This window comes from Scardinius erythrophthalmus, assembly GCF_964197995.2.
Source record: "Scardinius erythrophthalmus genome assembly, chromosome: 11".
In the NCBI taxonomy this organism is placed as follows: Eukaryota; Metazoa; Chordata; class Actinopteri; order Cypriniformes; family Leuciscidae; genus Scardinius; species Scardinius erythrophthalmus.
In genome coordinates, this window is record NC_138231.1 from 12,454,866 (window position 1) to 12,478,656 (window position 23,791).

At 37.2% G+C, this 23,791-nt stretch overlaps 2 protein-coding genes across 3 annotated transcripts in view; both read right to left on the bottom strand.

Annotated features, from left to right (window-relative positions):
• tdrd6a (tudor domain containing 6a) overlaps window positions 1-19,488 on the bottom strand; it is a 48,363-nt gene extending 28,875 nt beyond the window's left edge. Inside the window, exon 1 of one of the 2 annotated variants that reach the window (XM_081378167.1) lies at window positions 19,204-19,488. The gene's annotated coding sequence lies outside the window, so the exon portion shown is untranslated. The remainder of the gene's footprint in view (window positions 1-19,203) is intronic. The other variant, XM_081378166.1, reaches the window with a different exon arrangement.
• Window positions 19,489-19,971: 483 nt separating this feature from the next.
• sf3b6 (splicing factor 3b, subunit 6) lies at window positions 19,972-23,128 on the bottom strand. The gene is made up of 4 exons (XM_081378170.1): window positions 22,924-23,128; window positions 22,382-22,500; window positions 22,105-22,243; window positions 19,972-20,300 (listed from the first exon to the last, which is right to left on the bottom strand). Exons 1-4 carry the CDS (start codon window positions 22,951-22,953, stop codon window positions 20,211-20,213), a joined length of 378 nt encoding a protein of 125 aa, XP_081234296.1. The 5' UTR covers window positions 22,954-23,128; the 3' UTR covers window positions 19,972-20,210.
• Window positions 23,129-23,791: the final 663 nt, after the last annotated feature.

A 23,791-nucleotide genomic window follows, 5' to 3' on the forward strand; every position in this document is an offset into this window, starting at 1 on the left:
TAGGCCGATTCCGGTTTTTCATTGAGTTTGACCTGCCGATTCCGATTTTTTTTTCTCACCACTTTACAGCACACACAAATATTTATTTTTGATCTTTTCTTTAACCCTTTCACACGTAAGTTTAAAATATTATAACTGACACCCCCACCCCCCAGAGTGAGTTTTTCCAAGGCGAACGTTCCCTTTAATGTTTCACTGGCGACGCGTCACGCGATACACCGCAGCCACAATAATACTGTATGACAGATGTGTCGCTTTTATTTCGCTTTTCCTTTTTATTCAAAATATTCACAAACTTGCTTACCATGTCATCAATCAGCCTATCTGATATTCCGATTCTCAAATACGTGTAAGTGAGTGTGTTTGGTTGTTTAAAAACCTTTATAAATAATCTTGATCTATAACATGAGATGGGCGCCACAATGTTGTCCTGTCAGTCGGATTTACAGCACGTGAATTCATCAGTTTCTCCCAAAATAAATGCAAGAACGTGGCCAGTGAACTGAGAAGAATAGAGTAAACTTTATAGTTACTTCCACTATGTTTGTCTGATATGAATAACACATGTCGGCAAATTATGTTTGAATAGATTGTTATTGCTGCTTCCACAGTCATCAGTGTGTATTTTACAAACTCCAAATGTATTGTTTTCCTCGTGCTTATGTGTATTTAAATATCTGAAACCTAAAATAAACATTATGAGGTTAAAAACACTGCTTAGTTGTGATATATGACAGCACTGAACGCGTCCTACTCTGGCTCAGCGCCAGCCAACGCGCGAAAGCACAGTTTGAATCTGGCAGTTATGCGACGTCTCAAATCGGTAAAATTAAATCTGTAAAATTATAGACGTAATGAGTGGCACATAACGTGAAGTAGCATGGCATTTTATTTTGTTTGAAATTTAACTTGTCCAGTGGGACAACTAATTTTCTCTTCCTCTTGTCCTACAAAAAAATCCACTTGTCCCGGACAAGCGGACAAGCCTTAATGTCGAGCCCTTTATTGATCTTATTCAGGATTTAAAATGTTTTAAAACGACATAAAGACACCAATTTAGTAGATAAAGTGAGCGTTTCTTTGACTGCTCATACAAACCGCTTTTTTTCAACATCGCGTCATTTTACGTCACAAGAGGGAGATGTGTGCTGTGCTCTGCCGCAGCTCAGTGCAGAGTAGGTTGGTATTCAGTAAGAGCGGTCGTGAGTCAGTTTTCAGTAGTTTTTGTATTTCAATTTATCATCGCCATGGTAAATTTTTGTGTTTGTGGAGCTTGCAAAAACTCCAGCCTATCAGGACATCGAGTCCACCGGTTTCCTAACAAGAAAAAGGACGGTGCTATCTTTCGTGCCTGGGTGCGGTTTGTGCAGGTGAAGAGACGGGATTTCTGAGCTACTCGTTATTGTGTTTGTGTGGACCGTTTATCAGTTTGGACCAGTGCAGCGCGAGCCTGATCAAGCAACGCTGTAACTGCGAGATCCAGTAAATAAAGCATTTGAATTCGCCACTGAAGTAATAACATCGCTGCGAGATCTAGTGAGAAATATTCACATTTCTACGTTATTAACGGATCGAACAGCGCTGACGTGGAAACCAGGAATAAACATTGTGCAATGAATGAACAAACTATCCAGTGTCCACAGATCTGCAACATTCATCATGGCTTTACTGTAGTAACACTAACTGCAACCATGGAAGTTTGGCATTTTCCACTAAGGCCCAGTATGCATCCACCTCCCTGCAACACTGACTTTCCTCAGCTGTAAACATTGCCTCGCATTTCCCACACAAGCACCTATGGAACGAAAAATTTATCAGGAATAAATATCTCTCTGTCTCTCGATGAGAAACCGCTAAGTTATATCACGTAACGTTAGTCTAGGCGGATATTAATGAGCATGACAAATAGGGCTGGGTATTGGCACAAATTTCACAATTCGATTCGATTTCGATTCACAAGCTTGCAATTCGATTACGATTCGATTCGATTCAATATCGATTATTTTGGATATCAGGTACAATACATTGCAAATTTTCTCAAGGAAAACAAATCTCTTAATGCTGTAAACCATGGGAGTCAGTTGTAGCCTATAGGCTTCATTAGCCTACTATAATATTGAAGGTAAAAATTAACTGATGTATACAAACACTTAAAATACACTTATTTATTTTTATAATAATAAAGTTATATGAAATTCTATAAAATTTTAAATGATGGCTGTCATAAAAAACTTTCCAGATTTATTCAAACATGCATTAAATATTGAAGAACATTAAATTATAATGAATATATAATATGGTGCATATATTTAACCAAATGCTCCTCAGTCCTCTCTAGAGTTAACTTTTCTAGCTGACTAACGAGTTTATGGTCACTGGATGTATTTTCTGAGGTAAATGTGACGTTACATGACATTGTTTACTAACGTCTTTGCACGGTTGAAACACTGATTGAGCGATTCCATGAGACATGATACGGACTTCGATAAGTTGTACTCTATCTTTTAACACACTTTCAGATGCTCATTCATGTTTATTTCGCGCTGTAACTGGTATTATTAAGGCGGAAGAGTTACTTCCGTTGCTTCTCTTGAGCTGAGCTGCGTCGGAGCGATCTCACGCCACAGCGCCAAAACGGTAATTATGTTTTTGAATTTCGTAAGAAAATGGACGTAATTTGAAATCTGAGACTTTGTTTCATATCAATAATAACAAAGCACAAAGATTATTGCGATTTATTGGATGGGATGTGCGCAACAATGATCCATTCATTCATCAACTGAAAACAGGATGACTAATCGATTCTTGGGATTTAAGAATCGATATTGTTTCATAAAAATGAGAATCGATTAAAATCGAGAAATCGATATTTTTTACCCAGCCCTAATGACAAACGCCTGATCAAAGCTTAGTTTCTGTTATTGTAAGTTCCAATATGTTCTGTCTAACATTAATCCTGGCCTGTCCCTGCTCTCTTGGCAGCCTAGCAGGCTCATAATTGTATGGCTGTGGTGCGCCAACAATTTCCTCAGCGTCCGAAATGTCATTGCGATCCATTTTTCCCTGTTGTTTGAATCGACCGCTCTCCCTCGTGCTACGTCACGCCCATTTTCAGATGCGGTAGTAAAATTCTCACAAAAACGACTCCAGAAGCCACTGTAGCGTATTTATAAAAAAAATGTAAAGAAAATCTAGGGCAATTCCACGCAAAGGTCAACCTTACCATGAAAAAATAAAGTTTTTACCGAAAGATCAAAACCCCTTTTAAGTTGTCCTTTTAGGTCTGTAATATACTGTATTAATGTGCTGTATCAGAAATTTTAAGAAAATTGCCTTGTTTTTCCACCACATATGAGGTGAGCAACAATGCTAAAATTTTAATTTCAACCAGCCATATTTCATGCTTTCAAAAGAGGTATCAAAGACCCCTCTTTTAAAAACTTAATTTGAACATAAAGCATACTGCTGAAAGATGGAGGCATGCCTGAGAAATAAATATACTAATTTGGTCATAACAGCACTGCCTGTTGAATTTGTAAGGGCTTTAATAAAGAGGTCTCGACGCTTCAGTGCTCTGTCACGTCCGTAACGTTTTAAAGATTAAGTTTATATAATATAACAATTATAAATGCAAATAACTTGAAACTTTATATGCAAAGCTAAACTATGTTTACACTACTTTGCTCTGAACAACCATAATAATGCGTTACGGACGTGACCGTTACGGACGCTTCACATCAAATCATATGCAATTGTGATCGGTTTCAGGCTTACCATATATTCAGTGCATATCCAATAATCGCAATAACATTTGTGCTTTGTTAGTTTTAATATGAAAAAATGTCTCAACTTTCAAATTCAGTCTATTTTATAATAGGGATGCTCCGGTACCAGTTTTTTCAGAACCGATCCGATCCGATACCAAAAATTATGAGTATCGACCGATACCAATACCGATCCGATACCAGTGCAGTTTTTTTTTTAAATCAAGTAGAATTTCTGTAACTGTGTGTTGAACTGATAATCACTATTTTGTGTTAAACACAATCTACTTAATACAGACTAGACAACTTAGTTATAAAGAAAAACAAATAAAAATGTATGATCATAATCTATGACAAACATGCTATTATAAACTAGATTAGTGGATAATTCATCAGTAAAATTTATTCTAGAAAAATCACAAGTGTAGTAATAAATCTGGTAAACTTTTAGACATTGCAATTTGTATTGTTGTAAAATACATTCATGAAAAACAAGATCAAAAAGATTTTAAAAATGTAGGCTAGCCTACTATAAAATTAAGAATTATTTTTTTTATAGCGCAGCTGAAGCAGCAACATAAAGGATAGGGCAGAACAAGAAAGTCTATTAATAATCTTTCATTGCGCAAAAGTATTATAATACGAAAGGCTCCAATACAGTGCGGCACAAAGCGCTTATGCACAACCCGTGTGCAGAATGATGCGCTCGAAGCAACACGAGTCACAGCGCGCAGAGTCCACATTAAACACAGTTCAAAGCACCACTGAGGAAATACATATTGATGCGTAGTGTATTATACAGTATCTATCTTTGCAATAGTTTATTCAGCCTTTTCTTTTAACAGTTTTAAATTTCAGTTACTGTGCGCGTGAAGAACAGTCATAGTGCTCTAGTCTACTCCATTGAGATCCAACAGACACCCGGTAGAAAGTAACATGATTAAGGTACAGCAATACAGACCAGCAAGATAAAGTCATTTTATGTGAAACCATAGAACTTTATCTACAGATCAAGTACAATAATATTAACATTGAATCATCTTGTTGAGAGTTTCATCGCGTAGACTGATGTAACCGAACGCGCTGTTTGAATGCTGGAGAATGATTGACAGCTGCAGCGGAGGAAAGAGTTTACGTGAACTTGAATTTAACGACTTAAATATTCATTTCTATCTCATATTAGACTATTAAATGGCTTCTGAACACTTCTAATATAGTGCACGAGAACTTTATAGTGCTTTATTATACATTTGTGCCTTTTGTGGGGCCTAACAATGACAGAATAGTAATACGCACAATATCGGATTTGGATCGGCTTCAACTGATCGATACCCGATCCGGCCAAAATGGCAGTATTGGAGTCGATACCGATACTGAATATCGGATCAGGGCATCCCTATTTTATAACAAAATGTAAAAAATAGAGGCCGCTCTTTAATACGGCGTGGTATATTACTGTATATAGCGCCTCAGTGCGCGGCGGATAAAGCGCACATGAACGGATCTTCTCTTCCTCTGCCAGTTACAGGACGAAATATGAATATCAGAAGGTATTATATGATACAGTACAACTTAAAGAAGAGCATGTGTCTTATAGCCATATGACACTTCCTTCGGGATGTCGCGTTTTTCCCTCTTGGTTAAAACGTGAATTCATCATAATCCCGCGATCAAGCTGACAAAATAATAGTGATATTGCAATCATTTTGACTCACAACTTAAAAGTAGTTTAAAAGTAGACATTTCAGACGTCCTATAGATATATTTCTCAGGTATGTGCAGGGCTTGAATTTCGGTGCGGGATTGCGGGTATTGCGCATATTTTTTATCATTCCCGCAGGTCTCCCATTTATAATGCGGGAAATTCCCGCAAACATTGATTCACTTTAGCATGTAGGTTCAGGTTGTATTAGTAAATTAATCCACGCAGATGGAAAATCAAATCAGTCATTTTAAAACTGTCTGCGAGACGCAATTTCACAAACAGCGTGAGTGATTCAGCGGCGCTGCGTCTTCTATCTCGCGTCTCTCAAAATGGGTTGCACAATGCAATCGTTAAGCGCGCAGCAGGCGGCGGAAATACACTCTCGCGTTTCGGGAGTCGATCGGGCCAGCATTGCATCACGAGTAACTAAAGTTTACCATTTGCACGTCTTTTCAAGTCTCACCAGTTTAAACAGTCACGCGATTTTAAACTCTTCGGTACTTGCGCGCTGTCTGAGAGATGCTTTTTTCTCTGCACACATACATAGAGTAAAGCAGCCTCACAAACAGCTCGCGGGTAACAAAAGTTATTTTTCGTGGATTATAAATCGCTTTAACAGTCAAAAACATAAGAAAATGATGTCAATTTCGGTCTTGGAGAGTATCCTCTAATCTAAACACAGTCGGTTATGTCTTAAATAAGCATAAATCGCACGTGACCGTATAATGAAAACAGGATCCGTGCACTAGCTCTTAAAGGGACAGCAGCCATATGTGTCTGTCATTAATTTGTTTGTCAAAACAACAAAACATAGCTTTCATTTTAAGGAATCAGGATTAATAGCCTATGAATTTAATTTAGTCAGGACTAAAATACTACCCAGTGTTATTTTACATTTGATTAGGCTACTTTATTCAGTCTCTGTAGTATTTCTGAATAGCCTACTAGTTTTAGACCTAAGCAAAAACTTTTCTCTTTATTTCTCTTTATTGATATCTTTATTCTATTGTATTTATTTGTGCTACTTTTTTCAATTTAATTCAAAGATTGAAATCAAGCTTCCTTGAGTTGTGTAAATTCTTAAGAACAAAATGACCCCATTGTAAAAATGCAATGAGTAGGCTAAGCATACATTTAGGCGAGATAAATGTAATTTAAAAAAAAGTCTAAACTCCCCCCTCAAATTAAAAATTCCCCCCCATAAGAATCACCTAAGGGGGGATTTCCCCCCCATTTTCCAAAATGAAATTCAGGCCCTGATGTGAGGCAAGTAGCCTACCTTATACGCGGAGTTTCGGTTCATTTATGAGGCGTGCTCCACTTCACGCGACGGCGCCTCTGTGTCCTGATAATATTGTCTGCTATAGCCTATTTGCTTCTTATTTATTAAATCCATCCAGGCAATTGGTTGATGAAACATTGATTAAAATTAAGATACAATTTATAATTGTAACGAAATTATTAATTAACGAATTTCACATTAAAGAAAGGCTTTCTTTCTACAAAAAAAAAACAAAACAAAAAAAAAACGAAAGAATTGGTCAAAATCATGTCTGCCCACTGATATACTGTATCCGATATATTGCGCATCTTATGATCTTACTCATGCTGTTATCCTTTCATATAATCAACATATGAAATAAAACAATACAATTATTTTATTTAAACATTAATATGAGACTAAATGTCTACTCAAATGTAATGTTGGAGCGGGATTTGGGTGAACGGCGTTCTACCGGTGAGCATGTTGGGGGAGAGGTACGATTTTCGAACAAACATCGAATATTTTTGCTTATAATGCCAATCCTTAATATTTGGTGTTTTAAATGCCTGTTTGAGGTCTCTGTGAACTAGAGATGCACCGATTGATCGGCTGGTGACCGGAATTGGCTGATTTTCACGTGATCGGCCGTAACCGGCGACCGGCCGGTCAGTCAGTCTGACAAATGCCGATTTTATGCCGGTCAAATGCACTCGGGCGCCGCATGATTAACATCGCGCAACATCAGCATCACACGTGCACATGGAGCACATGTAGAAAACCTCGTGAATTACGTCCGTTCAGACCGCAAGTGCCGTTTTCGCCGTGCATGTTAATCATTGAGTGCATTCACAACGGGAGCGGGAGCACTGCGTGAGCGTCTCAAGCAGGAGTGTCGCGAGCAGTGAAGCGCGTGTTTCGGCGCCGAGTCTATTTGCTGCACTGCTCGCGCTCAATTAAAGGGAAAGCACACTTTTGATGGAAAATAGCCTTATAGGGTTTCACAAAAAAAGTGCCCAAAATGCACAGAATTTGCGTGTTTTAACAAGAACTGGAGTAGGCTATGTCAGAAAAGAAAACAAAGACTAATATTTATAGAAAATGTACCCATTTAAACTTGTTTTATTATTCAGTTTGTACAAGTGATTGCAATGGGCCTGTGTGTGTGTGTGTGCTTTGAGAAATATCTTAATACTGCAAGGCTATATTTATTTTGTTTTTTATTTATATATTATTTTATTGCCATTCCCTGTTTTCATACAGACGTTTCGTTTGCTAAATACATATATATAAAATTATTGGATATTGAATGTGAAAAGGAAATGGTTCTTCCACAACACTGCACTTTAGATGTGTGTGAACTATGCAAATTGTAAAATGTTTTATTATAGAAATGATATAAAATAAATATTTGTGTGTGCTGTAAAGTGGTTAGAAAAAATGAAATCGGAATCGGCTAAAATCGGTATCGGCAGGTCAAACTTAATGTAAAAAAACGGAAATCGGAATCGGCCCAGAAAATTGTAATCGGTGCATCTCTACTGTGAACGTTTTAAAGCAGTATTTTAGTGCCACTTTCAGAGCGGTCACGTCCGTAACGGAGAACTGTCACGTCCGTAACATTGTTTTTTCCTCATAAATGTGAAAACGAAAAATAACATAAAATGAATATTTTATGTTCTGTGGAGAGCCAACCCTTCTTCATTCGGTGGGTACTATTACTTTTGGTTTGCGCAGTGTAATTCACAAAATTACTAAAAAATATTTTGGCAACAAAAAGTTGCACCTGAGACCCGCAGTGACGAATTGACTGACAGCTGCTGTCAGACTCTAAAATGGAGTGACGCAAGTAGCTTTGCAACTAGGGCTGCACGATTCTTGCTAAAATGTGAATCACGATTTTTCTCCATGGGAATTGAGATCACGATTCTCTTGCACGATTCTCATTTTTTCAACCAAAATGTATTGCACTTAAGTACAAAACAACAACAACAACAAAAAAAAACAGGACATTCAGTATAATAAAGTGCAGGAGTAACAAAAAATTGTCTCTTTTCTTTATTTTAGACCCCTTAAAGTGAATAATTTAAGCTTTATGTTGTTGAACATAAGAGAACATTAACATACAATAATAAATAAAAATAACTAAATAGAACCTGTGAATTTTGCTCCATTTGGCACAGAATGTACATAGTACTTACTAGGGCTGTTTTCGACTAAGGATTTTCATAGTCGAATCTGATTCGTTAGATTTTGCCGTAGTCGACTGATAGTTGAACCTTTTTTTTTCTTTTTTTTTTTAGATAGCAGCTCGATTTTTTCCATTTCAAACAAAAGAGCTAAAAAACACATATATATCACACATATATCATAACATTTCATAAACATGAGGAGCAATATGAGAGAGAAATTTGGTGATGGTTGTTTAGGTACATTAAACCACGTAAAGCTTTTTCACGCCCATGAGAACCGCGTGGAGTCAACTCACAGCCGCTCCGCTGCCCTGCTGAAAATGTGAAGCAGAAACGCTTAATATCAGATAACGTCCATAATAACTGGACTCTGGGTTCGATTTTTTTGACCATTTTCAGTGGTTATGAGGAGCAATATGAGAGGGAAATTTGGTAATCGTTGTTAAGGTACATTAAACATCGTAAAGCTTTTTAACGCACATGAGAACCGTGTGGAGTCAGCTTTTTAACGCACATGAGAACCGTGTGGAGTCAACTCACAGCCGCTCCGCAGCCCTGCTGAAAATGTGAAGCCGAAACGCTTAATATCAGATAACGTCCATAATAATTGGACTCTGGGTTCGATTTTTTTTATCATTTTAAGTGGTTATGTGGAGCAACATGAGAGGGGAATTTGGTAATCATTGTTTAGGTACATTAAACCATGTAAAGCTTTTAACGCACATGAGAACCGTGTGGAGTCAACTCACAGCCGCTCCGCAGCCCTGCTGAAAATGTGAAGTAGATTTTTGAATACATTTTTATCTATTTACATTAGTAAGCTACAGGACATCGTCTTTCAAAACATGACCTGAAAAAATAAAATAAAAATGGTACCCAGCCCTTCTGAAAATGCGAATGCGTCTCTGTCCCCAGCACATTTCAAACCAAACTGACGCCCATGTATTCGACTATGAGGTTCATAGTCGAATCAGACCTCTCCGAATCGAATCGTCGAATCCTCGACTATTAGAAGTCAGCCCTAGTACTTACATCTACTGTGTTTACGGGAATACTCGACTTGGCATTTTGAAATATTTCTGTTTATTTGGCCGTTTAGGCGCGCAACCAGAGACTGCTTGTCCGTGTTGCGCTCGGAGCGCGCGCACAGCATCCAGTTCTCTTTCGCGACTTATCGCGCTTTTAATATTTCATTTCAATATAAAGCACACCCTGCTCTTTTCTTTCTCATTCATTCACGTTTTGTTTTTAATAACTTTAAACAGGATCATCAACTGAAATCTGCGCGGATTATCAAAATACGACACATTTATAGGACATAAGAGTCTCTGCGGCAAAAGTGAAAGTAAAAGCACAGCAAAGCACCCGTTTCAATAAGGATATATTAAAGTTTATAGCCTACTTTTACATTTTCGCTGCTGTTCTAAAATGGTTTTCGCCGTTACCCTAACCAAGCTTACAATTTACCACAGAAACGCAAACGGTTAGTTGATTGCTGTGGTGACTCGTGACACTCGCGAACAGCACTGAACACGCACTTTTGCCGGTAGGCCTACAACTTGAATATTATTATTATTATCATACACTTTTCATTAACTTCGGTAGGCTGTACAACAAGGGAATTGTAATTGGCTGCTTTTTCTGCAGAGAGCCGATCTTTGTTGATGTGTCTTAATTTATTTTTTTTAGTTTGTTGGTAAAGGGTGAGAGAGCGTGCGAGCCACATGTTTTTTGCCAAAGAGCCAGGTATGGCTCGCGAGCCATAGGTTCCGTTCCCAACCACTAACGTTAGTGTACACGAATCGTCGGTCAGCCATCACAACCCTATTTTGTTATTGTGTGAGTGACCAATAACGCGTGAATGCAGCGTGATCTGAATGCAGGGAAATACCCGGAAGTGAATCGCCATCATTAAGAAATGAGATCGCATTTATGTCTGAATCGAGATCGTGATTTTTTTTCGATAAATCGTGCAGCCCTATTTGCAACAGAGCTGTCATTTGAACTCGCAGACTTTTCTCCCCCACCTTCAACTGAAGTGGAGGAGGGTGAATTGTTTGTAGACACAGGGCCAGAGCCATATCAATTCGAGCCGCTGGCTCAAACTGCGGTCTTAAAGGAGAACTCCGGTCAATTATAACATTGAGCTCATTTTTTTTGTAAATTTGGAGTGCTGTCAGTACAGAGAACAACGACAAAAATCGGTGTTGCCTACACCGTGTTATCCTCTTTTTAAAATTTGCACCCTGTTGACTTCAATGGGGCAAGTTTTAAACCTGCTTTTAGCCTCTTAACATCCTTGATGTGTCATTACAAGTGCCCAGCCATGTTAGTGATTCCTTCAGAGTGAACACGGGTGAATCTGACTGCAGTAGATGTGGCATATTCATATTTTGCCGCTATGTGAAAAAAAAAAATCAGCAAAATGCGCCGACGCGTTTGTCGACCCCAGAGGATTAACTTAAGCCTAACCATAAATTGTGATTAAAATATATATGATCACTCACATCAAGACACCGCTGCGGTGGTGGAGTCCATGCAGGAGGAGCAGCGTTTGGCACTGCGTCGCTTTACAGCGCGAGCTGTGTGGAGAAGCCCATTTCCACCTCCATTCAGTCCCTCCAGGATTTTGCGATTTTTTTGTGCGATTTTTGCGATCAAAATGACTAGCGATCAGGGGCCGTATTCACAAAGCATTTTATCTTACCACTAGGAGTACTCCTAAATCGCACTAAAAGATTTTAGCTAGGAGTTTTCTCTTAAAAGTTATTCACAACGCCTTTCAGACCTACTCTTAGTAAAGAAAAATGACAACTCCTAAACTAAGAGTGAGTCTTCGTTGCTATGGATGACGTCATTACTCATGCACGAGCCTGACTGAAGTGACCACCTTGATTGGCTGATGATTGTAACGCGGGAATGATTCCAAACACCTCCCCTACGATGATGAGTGACAGGTGACAGGTCTGAGAATGCGTGCGCTACACAAGTAGTGCGAAGGACGGAAGATGATGAATAACTGAATAAATAGCCTAAATGAATAAAGAGTAAGGCAAAACAAATAGCCTAGTAGCCTAATGAAACATATGGATTGATGCAATATCTTTGCAACATTATTGAATTAATCTGTCACTATATGTCTCTGCCTACGTTTGCAAAGAGAAGAACATTTTAATTTGATTCACAATGAAACGTTACAATTAGTTTACATGCAATGAGTAGCCTAGTTTTGGTTGTTGTTGGTGGCGTTATTGCATCCCTAGTTATGCCTACAATGCAGAATTTTTCCCTCGTGATTGGACGCTCCTGTAGCCGCCGCTACGCATTTCAAAACATCGCAACGTGAAATGCCACAAAAAGCGGTTTGTGAATAGGTCTTAGTGAGTTAGGAGTCCTCTCGACTTCTTTTAAGCTGTCCCAGACTTAGGTGCTACTTTTAGGGCTAAAATGCTTCGTGAATTACTCTTAGTGAAAAAAATTAGGAGTCCTAAAGTTACGAGTGACACGCCCATTATTTTTAGGAGTTGCTCCTAAATTCGCCAGTTAGGAGCTACTTTTAGCCTTAAAATTCTTTGTGAATACGGCCCCAGAATGCGATTTTTATATTTTATAATTAGGACATCACATTTACCATGATAGTATTATGTCAGATGCACAATAGTCATACATGACACAAATCACAAACAAAATGCATAAAGCTTGTTTATTTTGGTCTAATCAAATTCTCATCAAATTAACTTTTAAAACAACCTATGGGCAATTTTTCTACCTGACCTATGTAAATATTAACAGCAGGAGTAGTAATTTATACTGTAGAACTGTGTGTAAATCCTGAGTTGAGGGGTCCTGAGCTGCAGAAGGCAACCAGTTACTTATAGTACGGCGTTTTGCATGGCGTCCCCACTGCGTATAGCTACGCAATACGAAGTGACCGTTCGAAAGGGAACTACTCGGTTACTATCGTAACCTCGGTTCCCTGAGAGTAGGGAAAGAGTATTGCGTAGCTGGCCGCCGCCGCACTAACCTGGCAAGTTGTCGCTTCAGTCATTAAACTTGCTAAAACGGCGTTTTTGGACTAATATAGGCTAGGCCTCGCCCCCTTGGCGGGCTCTGACGTGTAATGGCGTGATGCTAGATCATTGGCGCACACGTCAGAGGCGCCTGCGCCATTGGATGTGCAGTTGCCGCAGCACAGCCAATGAGTGAGCCAGACACTCACTGTGCTAGCTGTGCAGCTGCAAAATGCGTTTTACATTATAGGCTTCAGCAAATCGAGGAAAAGGAGTTTCCCCTTTTCCCGCAACATCTCCACTTAAAAATGCATTGAAACTTTAATTAAACTAGAGATATTTCAACTGGGTGATTATAATTTAATGTTTTGTGAGGTCTTTTTCATTTTTATGATTATTTTGCGGTTAATTTAGGAATTATGCAGGATTGCAAAAAAATGCGACATTTTGTTGATTTTGCGTTGTATTCAGCGATCGCGGAATAGGGATGCGCGGTATACCGGTACTGCAAAAATACCGGTATATATTATATTTCAAACGGTACAATATCATAATTTTGCTCAATTCGGTATTTAATGCGCTGCTGTTTCGAAGTTCACCGCTAGGCGGCAGTGCGCTACCCAAACTGACGCGGGTCACGCACAACCGGCAAACGGTGACAACGGAGGAACACGATGGATCAAACAGATGAAGCTCATTCTACACGCCCGAAATTAATAAAAAAAAGAGAGCAGTAGGAGTGAAATATAGCATTACTTTGCCTACAAAAGTAATGAGAAAGGTGAAGCAACAGACCTCAATGCACCACTCTACAAACACTGCTTTAAATTTGCGACGGGAGGCAACACATCAAATCTGGCTAACGTTGAGCACTTGTTACTTGATCATCCTGACTTGTTCAAAGAGTTCAGAGATCGACAAGTGAGTCCATCATTCAACTGTTTTAATTTAGACTTTTATTCATAGCGCACATACATAAAAGCTTATCAATTAAATATGACACGGTAAACACGAAAGCTCAAATGTGCTTGCATGACACGCTAGAACCAATGAAGTTTAGGTCTCATAATTTTTGCACTTTCAAACAATCATATATTAATTGAATTTGAATGAATAAAGAGATTAGTGATATTAATTTTAGTATTAGTGATAGTAAAATGAATGGCATATCACTGCTGCTGTGGCGAATGCGACCCCTAGAGGAATCTAAGGAATCTAGAGTAATAGTAGTAATATGGATATTACTAATATGAATGTTAGAGTAACACTTTACATTTAAGCTATTTTGTCAACATTCATTAGGTAACCTGACCTAACCGTATTATAGCATTTATTAATCTAGATCAATCAGTAATTATTATTTAAATATACTAATACATGTTTAGCATGTTAACATTACGTTATATGCAATGCATTAAACTAATATGAACCCAAACACAAACCAAACAGTAATCAAACCAAGATGAATAAATGCTATAAATGTTGATAATTCTCTGTTAATGCATGACAGCTAAAAATGAGTCATTTCATTATTCTACTATTATTCTATATTAATCAATTATTATAGATATTAACCTATTTTAATTGTATCATTTCAGTTTCTTTCTTTCTTTTTTTTCAAAATCAAAATTTAATCTACTGTAAGTTCCCTGACTGTTTTTTATTTATTTATTTAAACATTTTGATACTTTTTGTTTGCACATTCAGTACTGCAGAGTTTCAAGCAGTGTTTTTTAATAAAATTGTTTCAATTCACTTAAATTTTGAGGCTGGTTATTTGTCACCTGTGGTATCGATTTAGTATCGATACCGAGGTATTAGGTTCTGGTACCGTACCGAAACCAAAATTATGGTATCGAGCCATCCCTATCGCGGAATCGCGAAAAACTGAAGGGACTGTCTATTGCATTGGAGAAGCAATCCCGCGTAAAATGCAGGTTGCACACTTTAGCTCCACTGGTGCCTAATTTCCAAGTCTGCTGGAAAGCTATGCAGTCCAGCAGTGCTGTTGCAACCAGCAACATTACACCTACATACCCTCCCGATCACTGTACTAAATACAGATAAATCTACGCTAACTTGAAGCTATCCTAACTGATGCAATACTATGCGTGGTGAGCTCGTACCAAGGGAGGGCGTGGTGAGCTCGTACCAAGGGAGGGCGTGGTGAGCTCGTACCAAGGGAGGGCGTGGTGAGCCTGCTTACGTCACGTAGTACTGCAAACATCCAATAGGAAAGTTCAACTGCAGTAGCCACCGTTCAACCTGAAGAGGGCAGCACACAGACGTTTTTACACCATATATTGTAGAATTAAAACACTTTATACCCAAATGTGAAAAAAGTTACTTGAATCAATGAACAGCACTAATAAAACCCCATTCTTACAGATCATTAACTAAAAAAAGTTGGTTTACGGTTTAGTTACCCTTTAAACTCACGTTAGTCCACTAATACTGTTCACTTGAAGGAGTGAACGAAAAGGAGTGAGTGAATTCGGACAGCCGTTGAGCATACATCGGTTGTAAAGTCGTTATTGTAGTGCAATGTGGGATTAAATAAGTGCACTCAATAACGTCCACTATGGTTTCGGAAACAAATACAAACTGCGGTCCCCTCAAATAAAACCCTATTTGAGGGTATAGGGGGCGATTTCGGATTCAGCCACCGCCTTTATGACTGAATAAATTCAATTGATTCGTTCAAACGGCTGATTCATTCCTAGTGTAGGCCATTTTGTGGCAAACAAGCACTTTTATTTAAAAAAACAACAACATGAAATTACCACTATAATAACCAGTAGATGGTGGCAGAGGAGCACGTATTCACTTTGAGCCATAGAAATGCTCATGAAAAGCAAAAACTTCTTCAAATTGACTGAATTACACAGTAAGCAAGTACGGTGTGCTCCTTTTATAAATCACTGAAGCTGTCAGTCAGTTCAGTATGATACTATAAAAGAGTAGAATATTAAAAATGTTCCCTATAAAATTAGGTTTTTGCATTATTGATGTTAATAAAAGTTAATTTTATCTGCATATCAAATCAAGCTCAGTGCTTCACTGTTAAATTTCCAATAAACAAACATGTATTATTATTAGTAACTGCACTTTTTAAAACAACGCAAAACAATAGCAATTGTATGATTAAATTAACTAAGATAAATGTTCCCTTCAACGCCAACAAATCAGGTGCTGGTGCCACCATCTGTAGAACTTAAAGGGGCAGTAAGTAAGAATTACTCCCATCTAGTGGTGAATTTGTATTTTGCAATCAAACTAATTTTGCTCTCCAGCGCCTCGCGTTTTCAAATGCGCGTTGCATCTACGGTAAGCGATATGTACCAAAAAGCTTTGACAGGATGTCTTCTAATAGCACCTCGTCGAGTTTTCCTTCTGGTGAACTGGTTTGTTATTTCAAACAAACTACAACTTGACACAACGAACAAACGAATGTTACAGTTTTGAACAAACAAAACTTACAACCTTGTTTATAGGACCTTCTCTACTTTACTCAATAGCTGCTATTCATCAAAGAGCCTGTTTAACTTTTAACTATGTTCTACTGTCTATATCAGTGTTTCCCAACCTTTTTTCAGTCAAGGCACCCTTTGAAATTTAAAAAAAATGTGTGGCACCCCACACTAGTGTTGTCACGATACTACTTTGATACTATACTTTGAAATGTGCTGGTTTTGTTTTTTATTATTATTTTTGATGTGCACAAATAAATGACAGGTAGGCTACCAGTACCATAAGATTTTCTTCTTCCTGTTCCTTTTTTTTTCTTCGTTCATGCATGTTACAAATGAATGAATGAATTAAACATTTTTAATTTTATATAATATATAATTTTGTTATAATTGCACAAGATAGCTTGTTTTTACTATATTTTATGTAGCCTAATAATTTCACAGTAAATCTCCAAATTAATGTAGAAACATCATAAAGACAGTATATTTCAAATAATTGTTTAATGGCATCTTTTTATGAATGAAGTGTTATTTGATTCTGATGTCACTGCTGCACTGTCACATGTGGATCCCACACGCGTCCCATTTTCTCACAACTCTTAACGTTCATTTAAGACTTTATTTAACTAATTTAAGACTGCTCTCATGAGGATACTCAAAGCGAAAGCTCGAAAGAGAAGTCGAGTCTGGCGCGCGTCGTGTCAGCATCACAGGACAGCGCATTCTCTTTTGTATTTTCTCGCTTGCATGGTTAGAAGCATTTGCATGAAGAAGAACGTGATTATATAATGTAACACTAGCCAAAGGATGACAGAAAAAAATGCTGCTTTAATTGCGTTAAATATTTTTAACGTGTTAAACTGAAAAATATTAATCGCACGCGTTGCGTTGACAGCAGCACAACCGATGTGTTTATGTGAATACGCGGCAAGACGGACGTTGTGACAATTCGTGTGTATTTGACTGTAAGCGCATCAATGAAAAATAGGCAGCTTTATGTGGACGCACTGGGAATGAGGCACGGGAATAAAATCACATGCAAGCGCAACCTCCGCAATTCAACGCCAAAAACTTATGATTTGCATTTGTATTATAAATTTGTGCGCATTATTTGTTGTTATTAGAGACTTCCGACGATCCGAGATTGATGGTAAAGATTTTTTTTTTTTTTTTACACAGTTTCCCGCTGGGAAACGCTGGTCTATATAGGCTAATAAAAAAATAAAAAGCCTGTAATTAAGACCTTAACATTGACTTACCTGTCGAGAAGAAAGCAGGCAACTTCAGCGTCTCTTTTGAAAGCTTTCTCCTGCATTAGCTATCCCGACATTATAGCTAATAACCCTTGTTTTTGTAATCTCCGATCACGTTTCCCTTTACGGTCTTATTGTGGAGTTTTTCGACTAAGAGGACTCGTTATCCTTTGACTTAATCGTGAAGTGCAGCCTTTTAAACTTGCCGGGGCAGTGACAAAAGCGCCTCTCACTGCTCTGCTCCGTTTCTGCTGGTTTCAGTCACTTGACGGGGGCTCTGAACGAAAACGCGTTGTGGAAACGCGTTGGCCTAGTACTTTTTGTCCCTCTCTGCTATTATAGTTTTTCAAGATGGCGGAACTACATGGAAGCCTCCGTGGACCTACCCGTCCCATGTATATAAAGATAATAAATTCTTCGTTTACGAGGATAAGTCAGATCATTGGCAGAGGTATTTGGACACCATTGAGGACATATTTATGAATAAAAATATTGATTTTAGATAATAAAATACCTAAAAAGTTACTTATTGTCCCTTTAAAAGCGCTGTTGCCACTGCTCTCAAATGTTAGTCTGGACTGGAGCCCTGAATAGGACCGTTACATTTAGCCTAGTTGATATGAGGCCATCTGAACACTGTACATTTTACAATGGTTTAGTCTGGCAGCAGCACAGTAATTCAAATTGGCCGTTTAATTTCTGTTCATAGAATAGGCCAAGCAGTTTACTAGGTAAAGGTTTTTGATAACTGATTCTCAAGGTTATATAAAATTACAGCTGTGGGGGGACAGGGCACAAGACAGTGTGATATTAAAATACAAGGTTGGAAGAAGCCTTTAGCTGATGTTTAATCTTAAGAACACTTCATACTGTATTTTTTTTTTTTACGGAACACACTTGACAAATGAGACAATGCATAACCTTCCGCATTAACCCCTCAGTTTAGCTCAAGACACCAGCTGGAAACTACAACAATTTGACATTAACAGTATAAAAGTAAAGTAACACGAGGAAATTAGAAAATGTGCTTTTGGAAGGAGTCTATATCAGCTGACCTCTCACAGGTGAGATCTGAGAGATTGTAACAGGTGCAGCCTCTGATTACCAACACAAGAAATAAACAAGTTAGCTGCTAAAACAAAACGAACTGGCATTCTATATAGGATCATTAATCAATTGATAATCATTACTTTTAATCGCTATAGATACGGTAGCGTCAATAAAGCGTCGGGTCTGCAAGAGAGAACGTGAATTTTTTTTTTTTTTTCAACTGGCAAACGAGTAACTGGATTCCGCATCTAGCATAATAAAAAGCAAGACTTTTACATTCAAATGTATGACTTACTTAACTCTCTCCCACCACAAGTGAATTAAAGTTAGATTAAATAAACTCAATAAGTTTAACCCATCCAGAGTTATGATTTTCCCCAACGTTGTGCGAATGACTAAAATGCGACAAAACAATCTCGACAAATGTCGCTCATTTTGATTAGCAAACATTTAATAGATATAGCCAACACAAAACGAACACTTATTACGAACACTCACCACTTTAGGGTAGATTCCGCTTTTACTTCACCGATGACCGACGACATCTTGGCTTCTTGTCAACCGTCGAGGCGGATTCAATTGTCAAGGCACACAAACCGAAAAATTGATTTTCACCACGTGTAACTTATATTAGTTATAGCGAACAACTAAGAATCAGTTCTACAAAAATCAGGGTAAGCGTACTATTTCTACAAACGATGTTCAAACGGAGAAATTAGGATACGTAACTAGACACGACTGTCGCTTTCGCGCCTCGTTATCGCGCGTTCAGCTGATTGGCTCATTTATGGTCAGACGGAAGTGCATTAAAAACGGAAGCAAAAATAGTCCAATAATAATCCAACGCAATATATTGAATAATAATACTGGATCACTAAAAAGATAGATTGGTTAATTTCAGACACATTACAATATAGTATACAAAATATTTTAAGACAAAAAATAGGGGGCTGCATTAAGGCAGCAAAAATGTTTTTTTTTTTTTACTCAATCTCATCTCTAAAGCAACTTTGTTACTGCATAACCAATGCCATATATGCAATTATATTATTTGAATATTTATTTATATCAATGACAAGCATTATCTTCAAATAAAAGTAATATACATGTTGTTATATGCAATATTTTATTATTAATCAGAGAAATGTGAATTCAAGAGTTCATCAATCAAGTCATTATATTCATTTTAATTTGTAAACACTAGATTTTAAACTCTGGAACTGTGAAACTAGTTTAATAAAAATGTGCAAATAAGACACCAGACAGTTATTAAAAAAGGAAATCAGTCATTTAATAAAACAAATGCTGATGAATAAATGCCAATTTATTCGATATTATCATAACTCACAGAAAAAGAAATGGGGTCAATATATATAACAAGACTACAGGCCAAGTAATGAACACTGTTCAACTGACATTAAAAAAACTTAATGGGGTGAAGGGAGAAGGAGATGGATGCAAGGTGGGAAAACCAACAATAACAGGAAAAAAAAAAACTATGTTGACTATTTCGGCGGGTCTGTGTTTATCCCGTACTTCTCTTTGAGAAGTTTCAGCTGCTCCTCCTTTTTCTTTGTGTCCATTTTTTGGAAAGCCTTGGGGGGAGGGGAAACAAAGGTAACAACTTATCACCACATTCTCATTGCTATGTCAAAGGTTCATCCAAAAATGAATCGTTGGACAATAGTTAATCTTATGGAAAGAACATTCTGCATAATATCCATCTTTGTGTTGTGTTCCCCAGAAGAAAGATAACAGTGTTTGAAACAGAAACGACGATCTTAATTGTCATTTATGTATCCTCATTGGTGAACAACTAATTTAACAATTATTGAAACATGAAAACCTTTTTGAAATTCACACCATCAAGTTGTGTATAAGAGTTGGGTAGTAACTGATTATATGTAATCTTCTAGATTATGTAATCAGATTCCAAAAATCAAATTAGATTATAATACGTATTAATTGGAAAATTGAGAGGCCGCACAGCATAAAATAATACAATGGTTTTTTTTTTTTTTTTCGTAGGGCTGTAATCTCCCAGTCGATTAGTCGATTATTTGGTCGATACGTTCTTGCTCGACCAAAATTCTGATTGGCCGATTTTTTTGCCGCGTTCATTTCATTAGTTTTGCCACGTTTATTTCATCAGTTTTTACCTATTTTTTTTACAGTCTATGGTTTTGCCGCGTTCATTTCATCATGTGGAAAGCACTAAGTACTAATGGGGGTGTTTTCAGAGCACCCCTGTTACACAGATAACAGTCTGTCTTCAGAACACCCCCCTTGTTTTCACTTCTTTTGGATTAGCCCAACCCACTGGAGAAGAGAGACAGATTGAAGAAAGTAGGCTACTAGAAGGTTTACTGAATATTATTACTTGGTCTGGTTTGTTTAAGAAACATTCTTTTTTTATTATAGTAGACGTGCCTTTTGTGTTTAAGAGTAAAAGCTTTAAGTTAATAGTCTATTCGTGTCTAAGCCGCGAAGCTGAGCTCCTATGTTCAGCCTCGCTCTGTGCGAGCTGCAATGAAATTATAGTGTCTGTCAGTTATTATAATACATATGACAAAAACAATTGTCTAAATTATGTTGCATATTCCTCAAAAGTACTTGTGATGATGATATCACTAGTTGACAACATAGTACTATTTTCGGAAATCATAGGCTCTGATATTGCGCGCAGATGCACGTGATGCAACGCTGTCAGAGCCGACAGACTCGTGTGTCAGACTCATTTCAGTGCAAAATAATTAGGTCAAAAACGATTTAATATACTGCAAATAGCCTACTAGTTTTTTATGTTTATTTATAATTCATTTAGGCGGACAACAAGGCTACCAAGTACTGTGCACAGTGCGCAGCTAATTAATGTAACGTTTTTTTTTCCTAACGTCATTTTTAGTCGAAAATTTCAGGACTTTAGTCGGCCAAGATTTTCTTTGGCTGATTACAGCCCTAGTTTTTAGTTAGTATTTTATTTGAATTGTTTTCTTTAGATAATTTCTTATAATTCATATTTTTTATGATTTAATTAAGCTTTTCATAAATTTATGAATGCCCTGCAGTTCCTTCTCAAATGAAATGCTAGTTAGGGAAACCCTGTCGTAATGTGTAATGCACTTCATATTGTTGAAATCAACAAAATAGAATAATTTATCTTTGCCTTTGAAATTACCAATAGGCTACAAGGTTATACTATTTGAATTGTCATAAACAAGATAGGTCAAAAGTAATCAAGAATATATTACCTAAAAAAAATTGAAATGTAATTTACATGTAAATTTCGTGACTAACTACAATTTATATCATGTCATTTGTATTCAGTAATGGAATACAATTTGTAAGTAATCTACCCAGCACTGTGATTGAATCAAAGACAAAAACAGTTAAACTCACCCTGTTTGCATTATAGTACAATACAACTAAGTATCTGTTGCAGACGTTGAATCCAGAAAGGTGATCACAGGCATTTTTGGCATCAAAGATATCTTCATATACAACATAGGCTGTTCCTCTCGTTTCTGGTGTGTTCCCACTGAAAGAACAAAAGAACAATCAGTTTCTTGATGCACTTACAAATATAAACGTGATTAATGAAACACAATCAGTAGTTGTAAGTAGGTGTCTGTCAAGCATATTGGTATGCTAATGTAAGAAATAAAATGATACTCACACTCTGATTTGACGAATTGGCCCGTACTTTCCAAAGATGTCATACATCTCCTCTGCAGTGATCTTGTACGGAAGGTTACGTATATACAATATCCTGTTCACCTCTGGAGGTAAACGAATCTGAAACATAGCAGCAAAGAGGAAGATTGAGATATACATAAATTGAAAATAATTGTTTCTTATCATTAAAACACAAACCACGCCACCATTTAAAGAACTTGAACACCCTCAAGTGCTTGGAATGACATTTAAGTGTGAAACTGAATTTATGAATTCCCACATGGACGTAACATGATACATATTTTAACCACATTTAAGAGGGAATTCGAGTCCTAAATAATATGTCCACATGTATAAATACAAAAGCAGGGAATATATATTGTATCATACCACTAGCAATAGCGCTTACTTGTTTGTCTTAGAGGTAACTGATCATTTTTATACCAGGAAAACAACAATAAACATCCATCTTAAAAGTGCGGATTGGCCATTTGAGGGCCAACCTATCAACATAACGATCATCTGAACCAAAGCTGGACTTACATTCGCTCGTTTAGCTGCTTGCATCGCCATGGTTGGGTCTGTTTAAAGGAAACAAAAACTCAAACTTTGCGAGAAAAAGCCTCAACTATTCTATAATCTGTAACAGCTAGCACAAGCTAAGTAGCTGCGCACTTTGCTATGTTAGCTTGATCGCGCAGTGTGATGACGTTCTTCCGGGAAGGCTGCGGCCAGGTTCCTTTGAGGTGACGTCAAACTGCGATTCTACTTAATTATAATATAACTTTATATTATAACTTTATTATAATATTATTAGATACCAGTTCCTCGTTTTGTGAAACGGCACTTTTTTATCTATTACACATATTTTGGTCTATTTGTTTGGTTTGGTTTCTATAACGTGAACAAAACAAAACAAAACATAAACTACTAGGCTACTTAATTATCGTTTATTGTTCCTTAACTAATCACATTCATTGTAGTAAATTCAGTCATCAAAAGCCCTTTAACTGTCTTTGAAAAAGATATTGAGCAATAGGCTATATATCCAAGCTATTAAATCTTCATAAATTCATTTATTTTGTTAAAGAATGCAGTATATTTTGTCGAGGTGTAATATTTTACTTTATTTTTTGTTATCTATTTTATCTTATTTAGTTATAGCCTTGGCCTGTTTTAAGTAATAGTTTCATTTAAGTATATATTTGCAATTATTCATTATTTACATAGGCTATAGCCTATACCTTTTGTTTGCCTATACTATTTAGAATTCAAGACTCTGCTGCCATCTAACGGGCCTCTTCTGTTATCACAGTTTACTGGATTTGCGGTCCAGAATGCTTTGGGCCATTTCTGTTATGCAGGAATTTCCATGCCCCCATCATGTAATGGGTGAAATAATAAACTTCTT

Coding starts and splice junctions, on each gene's coding strand:
- sf3b6 (XM_081378170.1), bottom strand. CDS start 22,953: ATGGCGATGCAAGCAGCTAAACGAGCGAAT. Junction 22,501..22,923: donor AAGCAGCTAAACGAGCGAAT/GTAAGTCCAGCT, acceptor GCTATGTTTCAG/ATTCGTTTACCTCCAGAGGT. Junction 22,244..22,381: donor CCAATTCGTCAAATCAGAGT/GTGAGTATCATT, acceptor TTGTTCTTTCAG/TGGGAACACACCAGAAACGA.